The sequence below is a fragment of the Pygocentrus nattereri genome, chromosome 25 (genome assembly GCF_015220715.1).
Source record: "Pygocentrus nattereri isolate fPygNat1 chromosome 25, fPygNat1.pri, whole genome shotgun sequence".
Taxonomy (NCBI): domain Eukaryota; kingdom Metazoa; phylum Chordata; class Actinopteri; order Characiformes; family Serrasalmidae; genus Pygocentrus; species Pygocentrus nattereri.
In genome coordinates, this window is record NC_051235.1 from 12,945,913 (window position 1) to 12,962,318 (window position 16,406).

The window sequence follows — 16,406 nt, forward strand, 5'->3', positions numbered from 1 at the left end:
TTCAGCCTCAGCACTTAGTGGCTGCTTGAATCCTGTAGCTGCTGCGACCTGTTTTTTTTCCACGACACTGAACTTGGCTTCCTGTCTGAATTGTCTGAAGAAAATTGAATAATAAGAAAAAATTAATATTAACACACATGTTGTGATGCCCCTAGGGCGAATGTGTATAAAAATGCATAGATAACTATTTGCAAGCAATTGTATGTTTGTTGTATGATTATAATATATGTAACTATAAACTCAGGACACGTCTAGCCAACTTACCTTAGATGGTACTGTCTGTGGTGCAGTCACCACAGACAGGGCTGTCTAAGACATTGCCTTTGTTAGGGTACAGGCATTGTTCACTATATCTTTATTCATAGTTAGAGGATTGATAGGCACTTATACATGTAAACTACTTTTGTATTTTCGAACAAGGATTCTGAAGTACTTTACAAGTACAGTTTAGAAAAAAAAGTTTATGAAAATAAAAAACTTTTCTTTTTTGACAGTGGGAACAGGCACTGTTATGCTTTTATTTTAAAATGATGTTTGTATAGTTTTGAGTGTAAGAGATATTCAAGAGCTGAATGTATTTGTGATGTATCCAACCAGTAAATTAATATTCGTGTTCAGTGTCCTGGATCAGTTCAACCATTTATAAATGGTTCCCATAAATGGGAAATTGGTATGTAAATTATATAACACGATTCAGGAACTAAAATGGGTTTTCAAGCAATGCATACAAATAACATTCAAAACTAACTTGGTGCGCTTGCATGTACGTAATGTTTTTAAGTGCATGTAAAGGGAAGTTGTGCAACAGAAGAGCAACAAATGTGTTTTCCATGAGTCAGAAGAATAGTATCTGCGCTTTTACAGCCTTCAGCCATTTATGCCTCTTTGTTATGGTCTCCGCTTAATGTTCTGTGGCACAAACACTCAAGAAAAGTGGTAGCTGATGCTATGCATTAATCTGATATTGCGAGTGCATTGAAAGGCATGACACCATGTTTAATGTGTTTTCTTGATTCAGTAATGCTATTTTTAGTTTCAACAAAAAATGTGAATGAAACGTGAATTTTATTTATCAAGTACTTCTCATGACTGACATAGCAGAAATGTTAGTGAGGTTAGGTACTTATGTCTAAGCATAGCAACTTAAACTTCTACTACCCCACCAGAGTTGTTTTTCAAGAGTTTGTTACAGTAAACAATATTGCTAGTTGTATAGTTTCTGATTGAGGCATTAAAGGAAAATTGACCAGTCATTCAGAGTGGTTTGATATGAAATACTCCAGATGTTCCAGAGTCAGAATTGATCACAGTGGTGGTCACAGGAACCAGATATCTGAAGTTTTCATGCCTCGAACAAAATCTCCTAAAATCTATTGCATGAAATGGTAACAAATACAGTGCCCGATGGATGAGACTATTGAAAGATCTGTTAAAATGCAAATCCTTTGCTGTCAATGACTGTCTGAAGTCTGGAACCCAAAGACATCACATCACCAGGCTCTGTGCTTTCCCTGATGATGTTCTGCTAGGCCTTTGCAGCTGTCTTCAGTTCCTGCTTGTACTTAAGTTTTGCCTTCATTAAGTGCATGCTCAATTGGATTGAGGTCAGTTGACTGACTTCATTGCAAAACATTCCACTTCTTTGGGAATGTCTTGGGTTGGATTGCTTTTGCAGTAAGCTTTGGATCATTGTCCATCTGCACTGTGAAGCACTGCCAATAAATTTCAAAGCATTTGGCTGAAATGAAGCAAATAATATAGGCTTACTTTAGAAACCCTAAAAATGGTATGCTGTATATTAAAATGGTTGTAATTCCTATATTGCTCATAATTTGGATGTAAAGATTTTCAAATTAAAGCTGAAAGTCTGCATATGTGCATTGTATAATTAGAACTCTAAATTGCTGTGGCAGACAGGTAAAATAATTTCTCAACGCCCAGATAGTTACAGACCTGACTGTATATGCAGGAGGTTGTAAGACAAAATAGTCCTCAAAGAAAACTATATGTTCAGATTCACCTCAGACATATAAACCTGCATTATGGTAATGTTTCTGTACTGTGCTTTCCCTTGGGTTGCATTTTTCATGTTCAGAAAATTTGAATATGTCTTATAAATATGATAATGGCAAATTAGTTTGATTAAAAGCCGTAGAACATTGTAGACTGTTGTCCAGTTAGACGCCTTTCAGGATTATGAGTGTTCCACTTTTATTTCTGAATTTGCATATGACCTTTAGACTGGTTTGAAACACAGAGTTTTAGTTCATGGTAGATGGTCACAGAGCCAGTAATGGTGGCTCTTTCACCTTTTATTTAATATTATTTATTTATTTTTACTGTGTAACAAATGTCTGTACAGATACAGCATTCTACAAACAATAATAAAGCTTTTATATAGCAGTCATTTATGCTTTCAAAAGTTCTAGCTATGTGAATTCATTTTTAAGTTTGACAACATTTCATTTACAAATTAAAAATCAAATCTTGCTTTCAGAAGTCCAGTACAAAAAGTCATAATTTATAAACATCACTGCATTTCATCGTCCAATATCCACATCTGAATAAATTCCCACTGCTTTTCCTCGGATCATTATCGACAGCCTAATGCTCTCAATACAATGGGGAGTAAAAGTAAATAAATAAGAAAATAAATAAAGCATTTTTTCAAACTTTTCAAACCACTCCATGTAATATGAGTTTTGCACATGTGATCTAAAATTCAGTCTAAGGGGAAAAAATGTTTAATGCTAATGTTTAACAGAAGCTTACAGAGCACATGCAGCCAAGATGAATTGGGTTAACCAGGATTCAACATTATTTCTAATCAGTAGATTCATTATACTCCCATTAAAGGGACACATTATTATTTATTTGTGCAGACTCAGAAACCTCCCTTGACTATCAGTACAAACAGTACTGTGCAAAAATCAGAGACCACTGTTTCATTTATTCATTTTCCTGCCAAAACAACCATTAAGTACAAGTTGTTTATTTAATATGGTTGCAATCCTCCAACAATAAAGTATATCGCCTCTTTCAGCATTTGATATGCCCATTATTTAGCTTTTTTTTGTGCACACTACATCCACTTTAACTCTTCTGCACTTTCCATCTCAAAACCAGTGAATTACAGCTGTGTCCTTCCAACAAAAGCTTTTCCCAAAGGAGTCACTGACATTATGCTCCTGTTCAAAGAGACACTAACATTTACACAAACTACTACCCCAACACACCTTAGCTGCCCTTCAGATTACTCTCTCAAGCCTAAATCTAAATCTAAAATGACTAAATAAATATTAGATATTAGAGTTTGGTAATTATAAGCAAGGAAGGGGAAGAAAGGGGAAGGCCAAAGGAAAATAACTGGAAAAAAAACCCAGTAGTCTCTTAAAACTGTTTTTAAAAAAAGATATTAAATCTTGAGAAAACAGAAAAAGCAGATAAGTTCTAAGACTGAACTGTGGATGTATGGGAAAATATCCCTGTAGATTTCTTTGAAAACCTGGAAGCAGTTCTCCTGAACAGAATGCAAGCTGTTATAAAGGTAAAGAGTGGACACATGATGCTGAAAACACTTGTTGAGGCTTCTGTGCAATTTGCTGTTGCTTCTTTTGTCCTGACCTTGGTGGTCATTTTGACAGAAAATGAAATAAATGGAAAGGTGATCTCTGACAGTTTTAATGTGCCATTTCTGATTAGTAATGGAAAAGTTTGATCTGGTCTGCTCGACAGGCATAGCTTCAGATAGGGTTTCTGGGAAGTAACAAATTCAAAGTGCCTGAATCATCAACTGAGATATGTTCAAGTGTAGCTTCTGTTTCCTTGCCATGCCTTTTATTGCTAGGCATAATTGACATCTTGCCTTAGAGCAATATGTGTGGGTGTGCGTATTTCTTTCAACACTTGGCTAAATGCTAACAGTGTGCTGCTGCAGCATTTCTACATAACTGCTTCAAATGGATCCCAAATTACAGTTGTATATGAAGTGAAATCAATGTATCATAGGATACAGTTCAGTGTAGAAATCTTGCATTACAAAACTATAGATATATGATATCTAGATTAGTATTCAGGTAATATCTGTATTGCGCTTCACCTTTCTCAGACATTTAGGGGCAAATCTGGTTCCTATTCATGTGTTTAGCTTTTAGGAGTAGATTGTGATGACCTCACGACCTCCTCCCCTCACAAGCAGCACTCTCTCAAGTCCTTCAGTCAGCACCTCCAGGAACTCCATATCTGAAAAACTTGAGTTAGGGAAGATGCAGATTCTCTACAGAATCTAAACTATGCAGAATCTCTGCCTCTAAATGATTCTGAAAGTAATCTCTATTTATTTAAATTCTCTGTGTTTATACGCTCTATGTGGTAACCTTCTTGAGTAAGCCACTGTTTTGCAGTTTTGTAGGATACAGTTCTCATCACCTTCAGGGTTGCGTGGTGGCCCAGGCATGTTCAGCAGCACCAGCCTGGCGTCATGTGACCGATTCACAATAACTTCATTGAGCTTTACTGCTGTGTGCATTCGTCGCACGTTGGATTGATCTCTGTCCAGCACACAAATGAACACACAAGTAAGAAAAGAAAATTCACACACAAACATAAACCACCGCATAAAAAACAGCAGCCCATATTAATCAACATTGGACCATATTTATCACCTCAGAGTAAGAACCCTAATCTAAAGTCAGATCTTAGTTCATTCGATTCTGTTCAGTGCCATAGAGTGTCAGATCAGTGTTCTCACTCTAAGAAGCATACAGCATATAGTTGTATGCAAAAGTTTGGGCACCCTTTTTGTTGATTTTCTAAGTGAAAATAAATGTACTTTCTTTACAGAGGACATACATTTTAATGCAAGATTACTGTTTATTTGCTTCCTGTGCAAAAGTTATATTTATGCATTATTATTTTCAATATGATAAACTCAAATAAATAGAAATTAGCAAAATGACATCTATATAATGGAACATCAAATTTCCATTGATTTTTTTAAAAATAAAGTTAAGGAGTTAAGTAATATGTAAGCACTGTTAAAGTTCAAAGCATCAAAAATAAACAAAACAGCCTTTGAATTCACTGTATCTGTGATGTCATGGGAATCAACTTATTTACATAATAATTTAGCCCCACGTGTTCATAAGATGTTCATAAGAAGCCCATACTGCTTTCTGAGAAAGGCACAAAACGGATCAAATCAGAGCCAATCAGAAAAGTGCTCATTAAGACATCAGTCTTAACGGCACAGTAATGAAAGACAGTCTGTAGAAATCGATAAGCAATAAAGTGAGGTTGGAAAGTGGTCATGTAAAAATGTGTTATGAAACCACACAAATGATTTTAGTGAATCTCAAGAGGGAAAATAAAATGCAAAAAAAGTAGGATATGGGCCCTTTAAGTTTGTTCCCTGCAGAGGGTGTGTTGATTTATTTTCACTTTGAAAATCAACAAATGTCATTTGACTGGAACTGTTCAAATATTTGCATACAACTGTAGCACTGCACGGACCCAACATAAAGGCATCCAGAATGTGGTGCACTTACAGACAGATCCACTCTCTTTTGGCAAGGAAAGATAAAGAGGAAAAAAAAGATTAGCAGCTTTCAGTTAGCATGCAAAAGTAATAATAAAAAATGTAAACAAACATTATCAGAAAGATCAGCATGACTGGCCTGCTTTTATTCCTATACTCACGGCTTAATGCTAATAAGTTCTCGGAAGGTTTCTGGAGCATTGTTTCGAGTTCGTCTCTCTGCATCCAGCTTTTCCTTGGTCCATGTCATCTGGATCTTCTCAGGCACTACATCTATAGATTCCTCTTCTTCATCTGAGTACAAACTGCCCATTCGCACCAAAGAGTGTCTGTCCTTTACCAGCTGGGCCTAGCAGGTACATTCAGTAGATTAATGCCAGAGCACTGAGCTTTTTAAGGTTTTGCTTTGCTTTTGTGGTTGAGATCAGAGTCTTGAAGTAAGGGAAATCCATGATTCAAAGCATTATTTCTGGCTGTAGTAAATGGGTAGTCAGAATAATGGTGTCTGTGCTGTGCCGTCATAAGCAGATACTGAATCAAATGGATACATTGCACACACCTCTCTGTTCCTCTCAGCACTGGACAGTCTCATCTGCCTCAGCATCTGTGACCTCTGCTCCATCATTAGTGTCCTCTCATATGTGTATGCTGAGATGTCGCTATCATGCTACAAAGAGCAGAAAAACAACATTGTTTAGTGGTAAGTTGCAGGAGACGTCAAAACAGCGCAAATAAATGTCTTTATACAGCCGTATGCAAAGGTTTGGGCACAAAGCACATGGTTTTGTTGATTTTCTAAGTGACAATGAGGATGCATCTTCAACAGAGAACACACTGCTGCACATTTTAATGCACATATACTGTTTATTTACTAAATATATTGGAAACAACAAAACATAAAATGTGGCATATACAAACATAATAGCACATTTAATATTTCATCTTTTTCCAAAATGTTGTATTTATTTATTTAAATATACATTTAAAAACATTACGTGTCCAGGGATGTCCAAACTTTTGGCATTCAACTATATCTAACAATTTTAAGCTAGAATATCTATAGATATAGAATATCAGTTTTGGAGTTCATACCATTTCCACCACCTCCACTTCCGCCTCTAATCTGAGCTGGTACAAGAAAGTTGCCAGATCCTTCTTCATCTGAATACTGTTATCATCCATCTGAGCCACTGTAAAGATGCGCATCTTACACTTGCGCCACACCTAGAAAACAAACAAACATGGAGATCATGAGGTGGTGGTGGGAAATTCATTTTTGATTGATTTGAAATCAAATTTGATGTGAAATATGCCATTCCAGAGAAACATTACAGAATGAGTCAGAATTGTTCACAACATTAGCTGTTTCCATCCACTTTCTGTGCAAAGTACAAGGAATAAAATAAAATAGTGTAAAAATATTTTTTTTTCATCCATCAAACTCCCTTTTTGTGATAAAAATGCTTTATGTAATGTCATTTCTGGCAAAACACTGTTGCTGCATAAGTTTTGGTTTACTGATAAAAGGTTTTCATTTCATGTCGGAACTTGTACTTTAGACTCCCTGTCTTCTCCATAACCCTCACTGTGAAATGTAATCACATTTAAAAACTTGGAACACATGTAAATTTACTAGTCACTTTGGATGGTACATAAAACAGTTATATTTGTGTTGTAGGTATTGAGACCCCTGGTTCTTATCACCACCACTGTGCAGAGTCAGTAAATTTCTCTATAAATACACTATTGTAATACACTATACACCTGAAATACACTATTTCACATCAAACCACTCTGAACGACTGTTTAGATCTTGAATGAAATCATGCCGACATTTTGAAAAATTGGTGGAAATCGCCTTTCAGATACATTTAAAGAGCTATTACATTTTATTTAAACCACAAATAATGAGCTCTGGTGTTGAGGTCTCAGCAGATATCTACCAAAAATAAGCAACTAAATTCCTTTGGTGCTTTTAGACAAAGTTCTTAAAGACTGAATGCGCACCTTGTGCTGTTTGAGGAGAAAGGGCAGCAGCATGAGCATTCCTCCATCATGGACTATCCACCAAACGTCAATGTGCCCATCAGTAAAGCGCTCGTGGTTGCTGGGGTAAAACGACACATTCTTCGGCACCATCAGAGCCAGGTGGGCAGCCGTGGTACAGCGGACTGTGTCTGCAGTGATAAACAAAAGTTGTGGAAATTCTTGCTAACACTAAGAAACTTCTAGGTTTTAAATTTTTGGTTGAAAGTTCAGGAGATTTTACATTTCTGGAATGCCAATGGAATTAGGAAGCCCCTATACTGGGAACAATGAATATTTACTCATACTTTTAACATAATTTTAATTTCCAATAATAAGTATATGGCACTTGTTCTTCATATGAGCCTTCTTAGAATGAAAAGTACTGGTAACCTTATGGTTGCAGACAAGACATGCACTCACTAATGAAGGTTTTCCATGCTCGAGGATCCTCGCTCTGTCTCCAGCCATAAGGCCAGCCCATAACTACTGTGTTGTGTTTCATTCCACCCAGTCCACAGGATTGGATGAGGTGGGAAATTCCCTCCCGCACCTTCGAAGCTACCACCACCTGGCAAAAGCCCTTTACTCTCTCTATTTCCATCATGTTCTTAATTGCCTGAAAGAAAATAGACAAGGTGCAACTATTTATTACAGGGACCCTCTGGTCCATCATGTTTCCAGACTTTATTAGTTAGGTGTTCCACAAGCAGCTTTGTGAAATTTTCTTTGATCTTAAATCAATTTTTAATGAAAGCATTAGTTTTTGACACTTAAGCCAGGCTCAGAACTTTACCAAAGATCATATGGTAAACTAAGATAGCAAATGAGTATTTAAGTCAATGGGATAAAAAACGTTACAGTTCACATCTGCATAAGACTTGTTAGAATGGTCCAAACATGAGTTTCAATTGAAGAGATAAGGAAAAAAACTGACATTAAAATAGTCAGTGTCACAAATTTGCTTACATTCGAGTATTAACTTGTCACTTGTCATAACCTTTTCTTTTCTCAACATTCTAAAACTTTCTGTTTATTTCCAGGTTTAAATGAAAAATATACCACATTTTTAATGTGCTAACAAAATTGTGGACCCCACTGTATAAACACACACACACGCACAATTTCATGATGAACAGAACAAGAGAAATGATTCACAAACGCTTGAAAAAAGTAATTCAATGTTAAGAACATTTCTTCTTTGTTCTGAAAATTATCTGGGCTGACTTTAATAAAAGCATCAGTTTTTGTCATTTAAATTGGCAGACTTCAAGAGCAGCCTTGCAACTAATGTGAAAGCATTACCTGTTCTGAGGCCTGAGTTTCTCCATAACTGTCCAGAAAGTTGCCCTGGATCACTGATCCCACTATTGTGAGACCCTTTCCTGCTTTCAGTTGTGATGCAAAGGTCAGCATTCTAGGATATTTAACATGCAGATCTTCATCCAGCTTCAGCAGCACAAGCAACTGTGGCCTAGAAACAGTGTTACAATATTCCTGTCAATGGAATGCAACCATATACATTCCCTATTACTTAACCCCTTTAAAATCCCAGGCTTATTACATGCTAAGACTTATTACTCAGTAACTATGAATGGACTACAATGTGAACTGGCTAAGCTATTCCTAGATTACCTAGAATAACTTGCGGAAAAAATCAAATAAACCAATCAAGAAGCATAAATACAGTGCTGCTTAAGTTTAAGCTATCCCAAAAATAGTTTCTTTTTAAGGGAATAAAGGAGCAAACCTCCAGTTTTTGGTGTGGGGTGGGCCAGCTTCCAAACGAAGGAGAGCATATCGAGCAGCGCTGAGAGAGAGACCACGGATGCCATCGCCCCACTCCTTCTCTGCTCTGAGGGATGAGAGAATTTTCCTTAGTGTTACTCATTAAGCTCAGCAAAGTGTTTTCAAGCTGTCTGTTGGTCATCACTCACCCCTGATACTCAATGTACTTGTAGATCATGCCGGCGATGCCCATTGCTACAATGGCATAATACCAGGAGGAGATGAACATGAGAGCCAGGCACATACTCATTCCCAGGAAAGACAGAGCCCTAAGTGATAGACAGATGGACCACTGAGTTTAGTAGTAACAGAACAGACAATGTTAAAGCTACATTATACATGGCAATATGTCACTACAAGGTTTCAAGCAAGCTTACTTATTTTAGAACAAATGATAACACTGCTCTCTAGGGTGGTGTTCATAGGCTACATGATACCTATATATGCTCATCTTAACATATAAATGACATAGCCATGACCTATATAAATATTTATGGAGGCTTATTCCAGCAGGCGTAATGTGCCATAAAGGTTGATTTTGTGATCTTCACACAAGGTGATCACACAAACACTCCTTCTAATTATTTAGTCCACCACATTTATTGCTGGATAAACTCAAGCACATTGTCATTCAGTCTCTATTAGACAAACACTGGCAGTCAAATGGGTTGTTGAAGAGCTCAGCGACTTTAAATTTCTGCCTGATTATATCTGCAGTAGTCAACTTTAAGTTCTATTATTACTGAGAAATGGAAGTGCCTAGTAGCAACAACAGATCAGCCACAAAGTAGTAGACCACGCCATTTCACAGAGTGGAGTCAGTGAGTGCTGAAGTGAGTAGCATTTAAAAATTACTTAACCTCTGTTGAATCACTCACTGCAGATAATGATCTGGGGCTGTTTTTGGGCTAGGCACGCTAGTTTTTCTGCAGTTCATTCTCAAACCAGATTTGCAAAACTAAAATGTACTGCAAAGCATGCTCATCCTTTTAAAAACAAAATAAATATCTTGACATCTATATTGAGAGGGATAGGTTGATGATGGCACATTCCATTTCAAAACCCATACTGGTTCCTTGCCATATTATTTTTACTGAGATAATGTACACTGTAAAAAATGCAACAGGGTAGATGTACACATGATTTTGAGATTTAAATTGATATAAAATATTGTTTTTATTTAGCTAAACCAATGGTTACCATTCCTCGTCCTGGAACACTACTGTACCTTTATGGCCTTTGTGGACACGCCCTAATTATTGAGTTCAGTTGTTTCAGCTACATCTTTTTCTAACAGATGTTCTCACTATCTGGCACACTGATGAAGAGATCTAGGCTCGGTGGATGCCAGGTGAATGCTACCTACTGGAATGCATAGCACCAGCAGTATTATTTGGTGGAGGAGGGATAATGGTCTGGGCTGTTTTAAGGGTTTGGGTGAGGCTGCCTTAATTTCAGTCAAGGGTAATGTTAATAATACAGCATAAAGACATTTTATACAATTCTATTCTACCAACTTTGTGGCAACAGTTTAGGGAAGGCCCTTTCCTGTTCCAGCATGACTATGACCCTGTGCACAAAGTGAGGTTCATAATGACATGATTTGATGAGTTTGGTGTGGAGGGACTCCGGTGGTCTGCAGAGCCTTTGACTTTAACCCCACTGAACACCTTTGGGACAAATCAGAACATCAAGTGAGAGCCAGGACTTCTTGTTAAACATCAGTGTCTGACCTCACAAATGTTCTTTTAACTGAATGGGCACAAATCTCCACAGACACACTCCAAAGTCTTGTGGAAAACCTTCCCAGAGGAGTGAAGGCTGTTATAGCCACAAAGGGGCATATTGGAGTTTTGGAATGGGATGTCCAATAAGCTCCTATGTGTGATATTCAAATGTATGTCAGATGACACTGATCATCCTGACAGTGTGTTATTACACAATAATATCAACAGCTGACTTTATAGCTTAGTGTATTTCACAGTGTCTTAATGCTGATATGACATAACTTACATCTTATAAATGGTAAAATGAGAGTATCGTGTAGCACGAAATACACAATACACTGCTTAAAATCTCTTTTATAGCTACTTCATGTTATCATTCTTTTAATCAATCTTCATTGTTTAATATACATACCTTTCCGTTTACTCAACCCTTACTACACTAAAAGGAAATACCCACAACTCAAATACAGGTCACAGATGCATCTACCCACACATACTGCATGCATGAATGCATAGGAACACTTACCAGTGGTAGTATTTAAATCTTGGTCTCCAGTTTGGGGTTCGCAGGAGAGTTTGTACAGCACATGCCAAGTTTACAAATAGGTAACACATCAAGAAAAACCTAGGAGGACAAAAACAGAAAAAATTGCAAAATAATTTATGACAAATATAAACAAAAACTGGCCAGTTTATTATGTACATCTACCTTGAATCTATAAAGATTGTCTATTTTATCAGGTCCATTTACCATATGGGTGCACTTTGATCTGATAAAATGGACCATGAAGTGTAGTTAGTAAGGATGTAACAGTATATCATACTGTATTAAACTGGGATGTAGTGCATCATATTGTATTGTACTGTTTATCTTGACTAGTATATTAGTCAATGTTAGACTGGCTGGAGTTGAAACTTTTGTTTCATATACTGCACTTTCATAATGTTAAATGCAGTAATACTGTAATTCACACTTTCAGCTACCCTTTTTTGTGCTGTTTTGAAAATTACTGTATCATAACAAATCAAATTCTGAATTTTGTGAATCAGTAAAACATCTATTATTTAGATTACAGTCTTTATGCTACTGCAGAAACTTAAGAAAATCAATCATTTGACTCATTTTAATCAGCACCAGCTGGTCCACAGCTTGTTTCACACACAAGGCCCCAGCTGTAGCCTCATCTGATGCTGATCAAATTAACCAACTTCTCAGGTGGTATGAAGAAGACCAGAAGTGCAGCAGTTGCTGTGCTGACTCTGCTGTGCTTTATGTCCAATACCTTAAAAAAAAGTAGACTACTTCAGATTGAAAAGACAGGACAGTTGAGGTAATTAAAGGTCTGCTACCTTTTTATATTTTCATTTGAAACATGACTGAAACATCCATGACTCAGGCACTTGGCTAAATGAGATACACTGGCATAGATTTCACTTGTTTAAACATTGCATCATTTGCACATACGAGTTATGACAAAACTCACACCTGAGGGACATTTTGGACTAGATGAACCAGTATTCCGCCTGCTACTAATTGAATGCTGGTTTTTTCCCCTTCGGTGCACATCTAAAATTTTAAACATACTTTCAAACCAGTTTAAACATGAAGAGAAGAATATTATATAAAGGGGCAAAAAAACTGGACAATTTCCATATGAACAGGATCCAGAATGTGTAAACAAAATTGAGTGGGTAAGTACTTAGAAAGTGTACATTCTGCATGTTTACATGTGTGTGTTTGTGTGAGTTCTCACATGGAGAGAATGGGAGCCACCATGTCTAGTGAGGCGATCAAAATGCCTAGCTCTGCTATGAGCCCAGTCAGCAGCAGTGCCCATGTAGGCTCACCATTTGCTTTACCATGTCCAAACACCTGGAGGGTTAAAACACACACACAGACAAACATAGACAAACACGCAGATTATCATATTCAAAGAACAATGTTTTGCATACCAGCATGCAAACTTATCTATCTGTATCTATTGAATATTCAATTTAAAAGCCAAAGCTTTCCTTTAAACAACAGAGAGTGTTCATACACATTCAAGTGCTTTACATATGCACTGGAAATGCTGAAAGGACTTCTAGGATATAGGCTTAGAGACTGGAAGTGCTGGAAGAATACTGTATAACAGGAACAGCGAGTATATTGTAGTGACCCTCTTCTGGCTGGTGCTAGCCTCTACAAGCTTGAGAGGCATGGCCATGCTGATGGCTGCACCAGGAAGATCATGGCAGGTGTGTGACCTCCAGAAAAGGGACTTCGGTGTTTGATTTTCCTCCGTTATGTAGTACAGTATGTATTTGTGTTCTGTATGGTGGAGTGGGTTTAGTTATTGCTGGTTTGTGGTCACCTGAGCGTGAAGTGTATGGCTTGTGGTGACCTCGCCTGTGAGTTCAGTGCTGTGTCTGTGACTGTCTACCCTGGTGTTTAATAAAGAGCACTTCTTGTAGAGGAATTTTGGCCTCCCTTCTGTCTTAATACCCTGACACCGCAATATAAAAGCTTTAAAGTTTTGTTGTCATTCAGTTAAGGATTATGTGAAGGTTGTGGAATATAGATGGGAGGAGACTTACACGGAGGAAAGGAATAATGTTGTCTTTAGCGATAGCCTGCAGGAGGCGGGGAGCTCCAGTCAGGGACTGCAGTCCTGCTCCCACTGTGGAGAAGAAGGAGCCAATCACGATGACCCAAGTGGAGGGCCAAGAGAGCGTCCCAACTACCAGGTTATTACTGACTGCATCTCCAAACCTACACATGAAAAGTCATGTTTATGAGAGTGTTCAAAAATATGTGCCCTTTCTAATTGTGATATAATAAAATGTTTGGTTCTTTAAATGAACACTTACTTGTCTCTGAGAACCACACCCTCAATACACGCCCCAAACAGGACCACAGAACTGAAATCTGACACTTTAATTAAGGAATAAATTGGCTGTTTCAGTTGCTCTAGGCTGTTTGGAGTTTTTTCAACATCACAGCAAGCTAAATCAATAACATAATCCAACTACAATACAGTTTCATTTGCTGATCAGCAGAAGCTCCTACTCAAGCTGAAATTTCTATATAAAAATAAACTGCTTTCATTTTGCTCATGCGGGGGATACAGACAAGGGAGGTTGTGGTAATGGCCAGTATTGTTCCAACAGGAATGGACTTCTGAGCATCCCTTAGATCTCCTGATCTGTTGGATCCAGCCATGATGCCTAAGGATAGTAAAGCAAAAAGTCAAGAAAATGAGAGCCATCCAGTACACACAACAGCAGTTCCTTGAAGGCTAATCAAGAAATCTGATCAGGATCGAGCAGAACATTGACATAAACTTCTTTTTTTTTTTTAAATCCGACATTCAATAAGGTTGCAGGCATGCACGCCATTTTTATCTTGCTTGAATGAACAGATGGCTGGGCATACCTGTTGCTGAGGGAAAGAAGATTCCGACGAGGAGGGTGAAGGAGGTGGCGATGTCTGCAGATACATAAAAGCCGAAAGACTCCATGGAGCCATGGACATCTACAGAGGGCAGACTAGGTTTCTCCAGAATTTGCCCTTTCTCCATGTAATCACCCCACATGTTCTCTGCAGTGAATACACAGTAGAAAAGATCACTCTAAAAAGCAATAGCAATGTGAGACATTAATTTATTATAATTCTTATCATCATGAGATTTTTGAACAATGCTAGCAGAAACAAACAAACAAATAGAAAATTGTAATGGCCCCAGTTATCACCAGACAGGCCCAACTTACTTTGTTTTGACAGTAAATATAAATCAGTGAAAGAGTGGTCTTTTGAACAGTACTATAATTCAGACAACAGTGTGTTCACTCCTCTACCTCTGATAATTCCACTCGCCAGTCCAGGAATGCCTTGGATCTCGGTTACATTGTTTTGGGCAAAGTACTCATCACAGTGAGCACTGCTAGCATTCTCTGAGATGCAGAAGTTCCTCCACAGCTTGCTGGGGACTGTCTCGTTTCCCTTGACTTCCATCTTCTGACACACATCAAAAAGATCTCGCACCAAGGTCCTGTTCCCCAACATACAAATGCTGTACAAGAAACACTACAATCAACGAGATGGCAAGAGCAGCACATTAATTTATGTGTTGCAACACATTCAGCATGACAGCATGCTGCTCACAAGGGACGCAGGACAAACATAGCAGAGTTTACAATAAAGAAACATGCAAACATTAAGCCATAACAAATCAGTTCACTGCAAAACAATAGTTTTTACACTACTGCATGTGTGTGTGTGTGAGTGTGTGTGTGTGTGTGTGTGTGTGTGTGCACAAGCTGCTACATGAGCAACATTGTTTACATACTCATCTGCATATAATTTATGTATCAGAAAGATTATAAGATATGAACAGTAAGGAGGTTTTCAGAGCCAAAATATCTCTAGTCGTCACAGATATATATTGATATTAGCAAATATGACAATTTAAAGTGCTGATGTGAAAATGATCATACTATAATTTTTTTTTATAATGTTTATTTTTAACAAATTTTACTGTTTACTGCTTCACTCTTATATAACCCTTCCTTTTGTACATCTATTCTAATTTCTAATGAACAGCACTTTTAGGCAAAACAAACAGATCACCAACTAATTAACCAGTCTAGACCATTCGTAAGTGCATCATATCTACGTTATCCACAGTGCAAGATTAGAAGCAAATTATTCAATCTGAACATGTTTGCCCTCAGCTAGGTTAGCTTCACTGAGCTATGTAGCTGGCTATGCAAATTTTGCAATGCAAAATGTTTTTTTGAGAAATGTGAACATAAAGTACATAAATTCAGACCGTTTTGTCTGGCTGTTCAACTTTGGTTCACAATCGTGGTGTTTTGCCTTTCTTTTGTTATTGCTAGCTGGGTAGGCTTTAGCATGCTAACTAGCAGAGTAATGATGTTGTATCAACAGTAATGCATTACACATGGTGTAGTTTACTACATTAAAGTCAATGTGAACATAGCAAACTGAATGTTATGGTTTTGAAACATGAAGCATTTAAAAATATTTTATTGCTATGGCTAAAAACAGATTTGTCCACCATTTTGGGGGGGTTGAAAAGGGAAATTCATCAGGTCACAATGGTTTCTGAGTTAGCTCTGCTGCCATCGTCCACATGTGTACTCACTTGGCACAAGGGCTCATATAATGAACTTTACTTGAGCTAATAAAGTAATAGAACGTCTGGTAGGAAATGGTAAGGTCAAGCAGACAAGCCCATGTTAAAACCAGTATCGAAACAGGTGGTTATTCTTAGATAGAGAGTAAAACAGATGGCATTTTGTCAATATTTTATTGTCCACATTTTTTG

The 16,406-nt window shown here is 37.5% G+C and overlaps 1 protein-coding gene across 3 annotated transcripts in view; it reads right to left on the reverse strand.

Annotated features, from left to right (window-relative positions):
- Positions 1-2,194: 2,194 nt before the first annotated feature.
- Positions 2,195-16,406, reverse strand: part of slc12a4 (solute carrier family 12 member 4) — a 43,214-nt gene continuing 29,002 nt past the window's right edge. For all 3 annotated transcript variants that reach the window (XM_037534546.1, XM_017723980.2, XM_037534545.1), the window contains exons 8-24: positions 14,914-15,128; positions 14,492-14,656; positions 14,185-14,283; positions 13,927-13,984; positions 13,654-13,828; positions 12,831-12,949; positions 11,603-11,701; positions 9,499-9,618; positions 9,312-9,416; positions 8,867-9,035; positions 7,985-8,180; positions 7,544-7,713; positions 6,629-6,760; positions 6,096-6,203; positions 5,698-5,885; positions 4,417-4,550; positions 2,195-4,242 (exon numbers count right to left, since the gene is read on the reverse strand). In XM_037534546.1, coding sequence (XP_037390443.1) covers positions 4,151-4,242; positions 4,417-4,550; positions 5,698-5,885; positions 6,096-6,203; positions 6,629-6,760; positions 7,544-7,713; positions 7,985-8,180; positions 8,867-9,035; positions 9,312-9,416; positions 9,499-9,618; positions 11,603-11,701; positions 12,831-12,949; positions 13,654-13,828; positions 13,927-13,984; positions 14,185-14,283; positions 14,492-14,656; positions 14,914-15,128 — 2,344 coding nt within the window. In that variant the 3' untranslated portion in view covers positions 2,195-4,150. The remainder of the gene's footprint in view (positions 4,243-4,416; positions 4,551-5,697; positions 5,886-6,095; positions 6,204-6,628; positions 6,761-7,543; positions 7,714-7,984; positions 8,181-8,866; positions 9,036-9,311; positions 9,417-9,498; positions 9,619-11,602; positions 11,702-12,830; positions 12,950-13,653; positions 13,829-13,926; positions 13,985-14,184; positions 14,284-14,491; positions 14,657-14,913; positions 15,129-16,406) is intronic.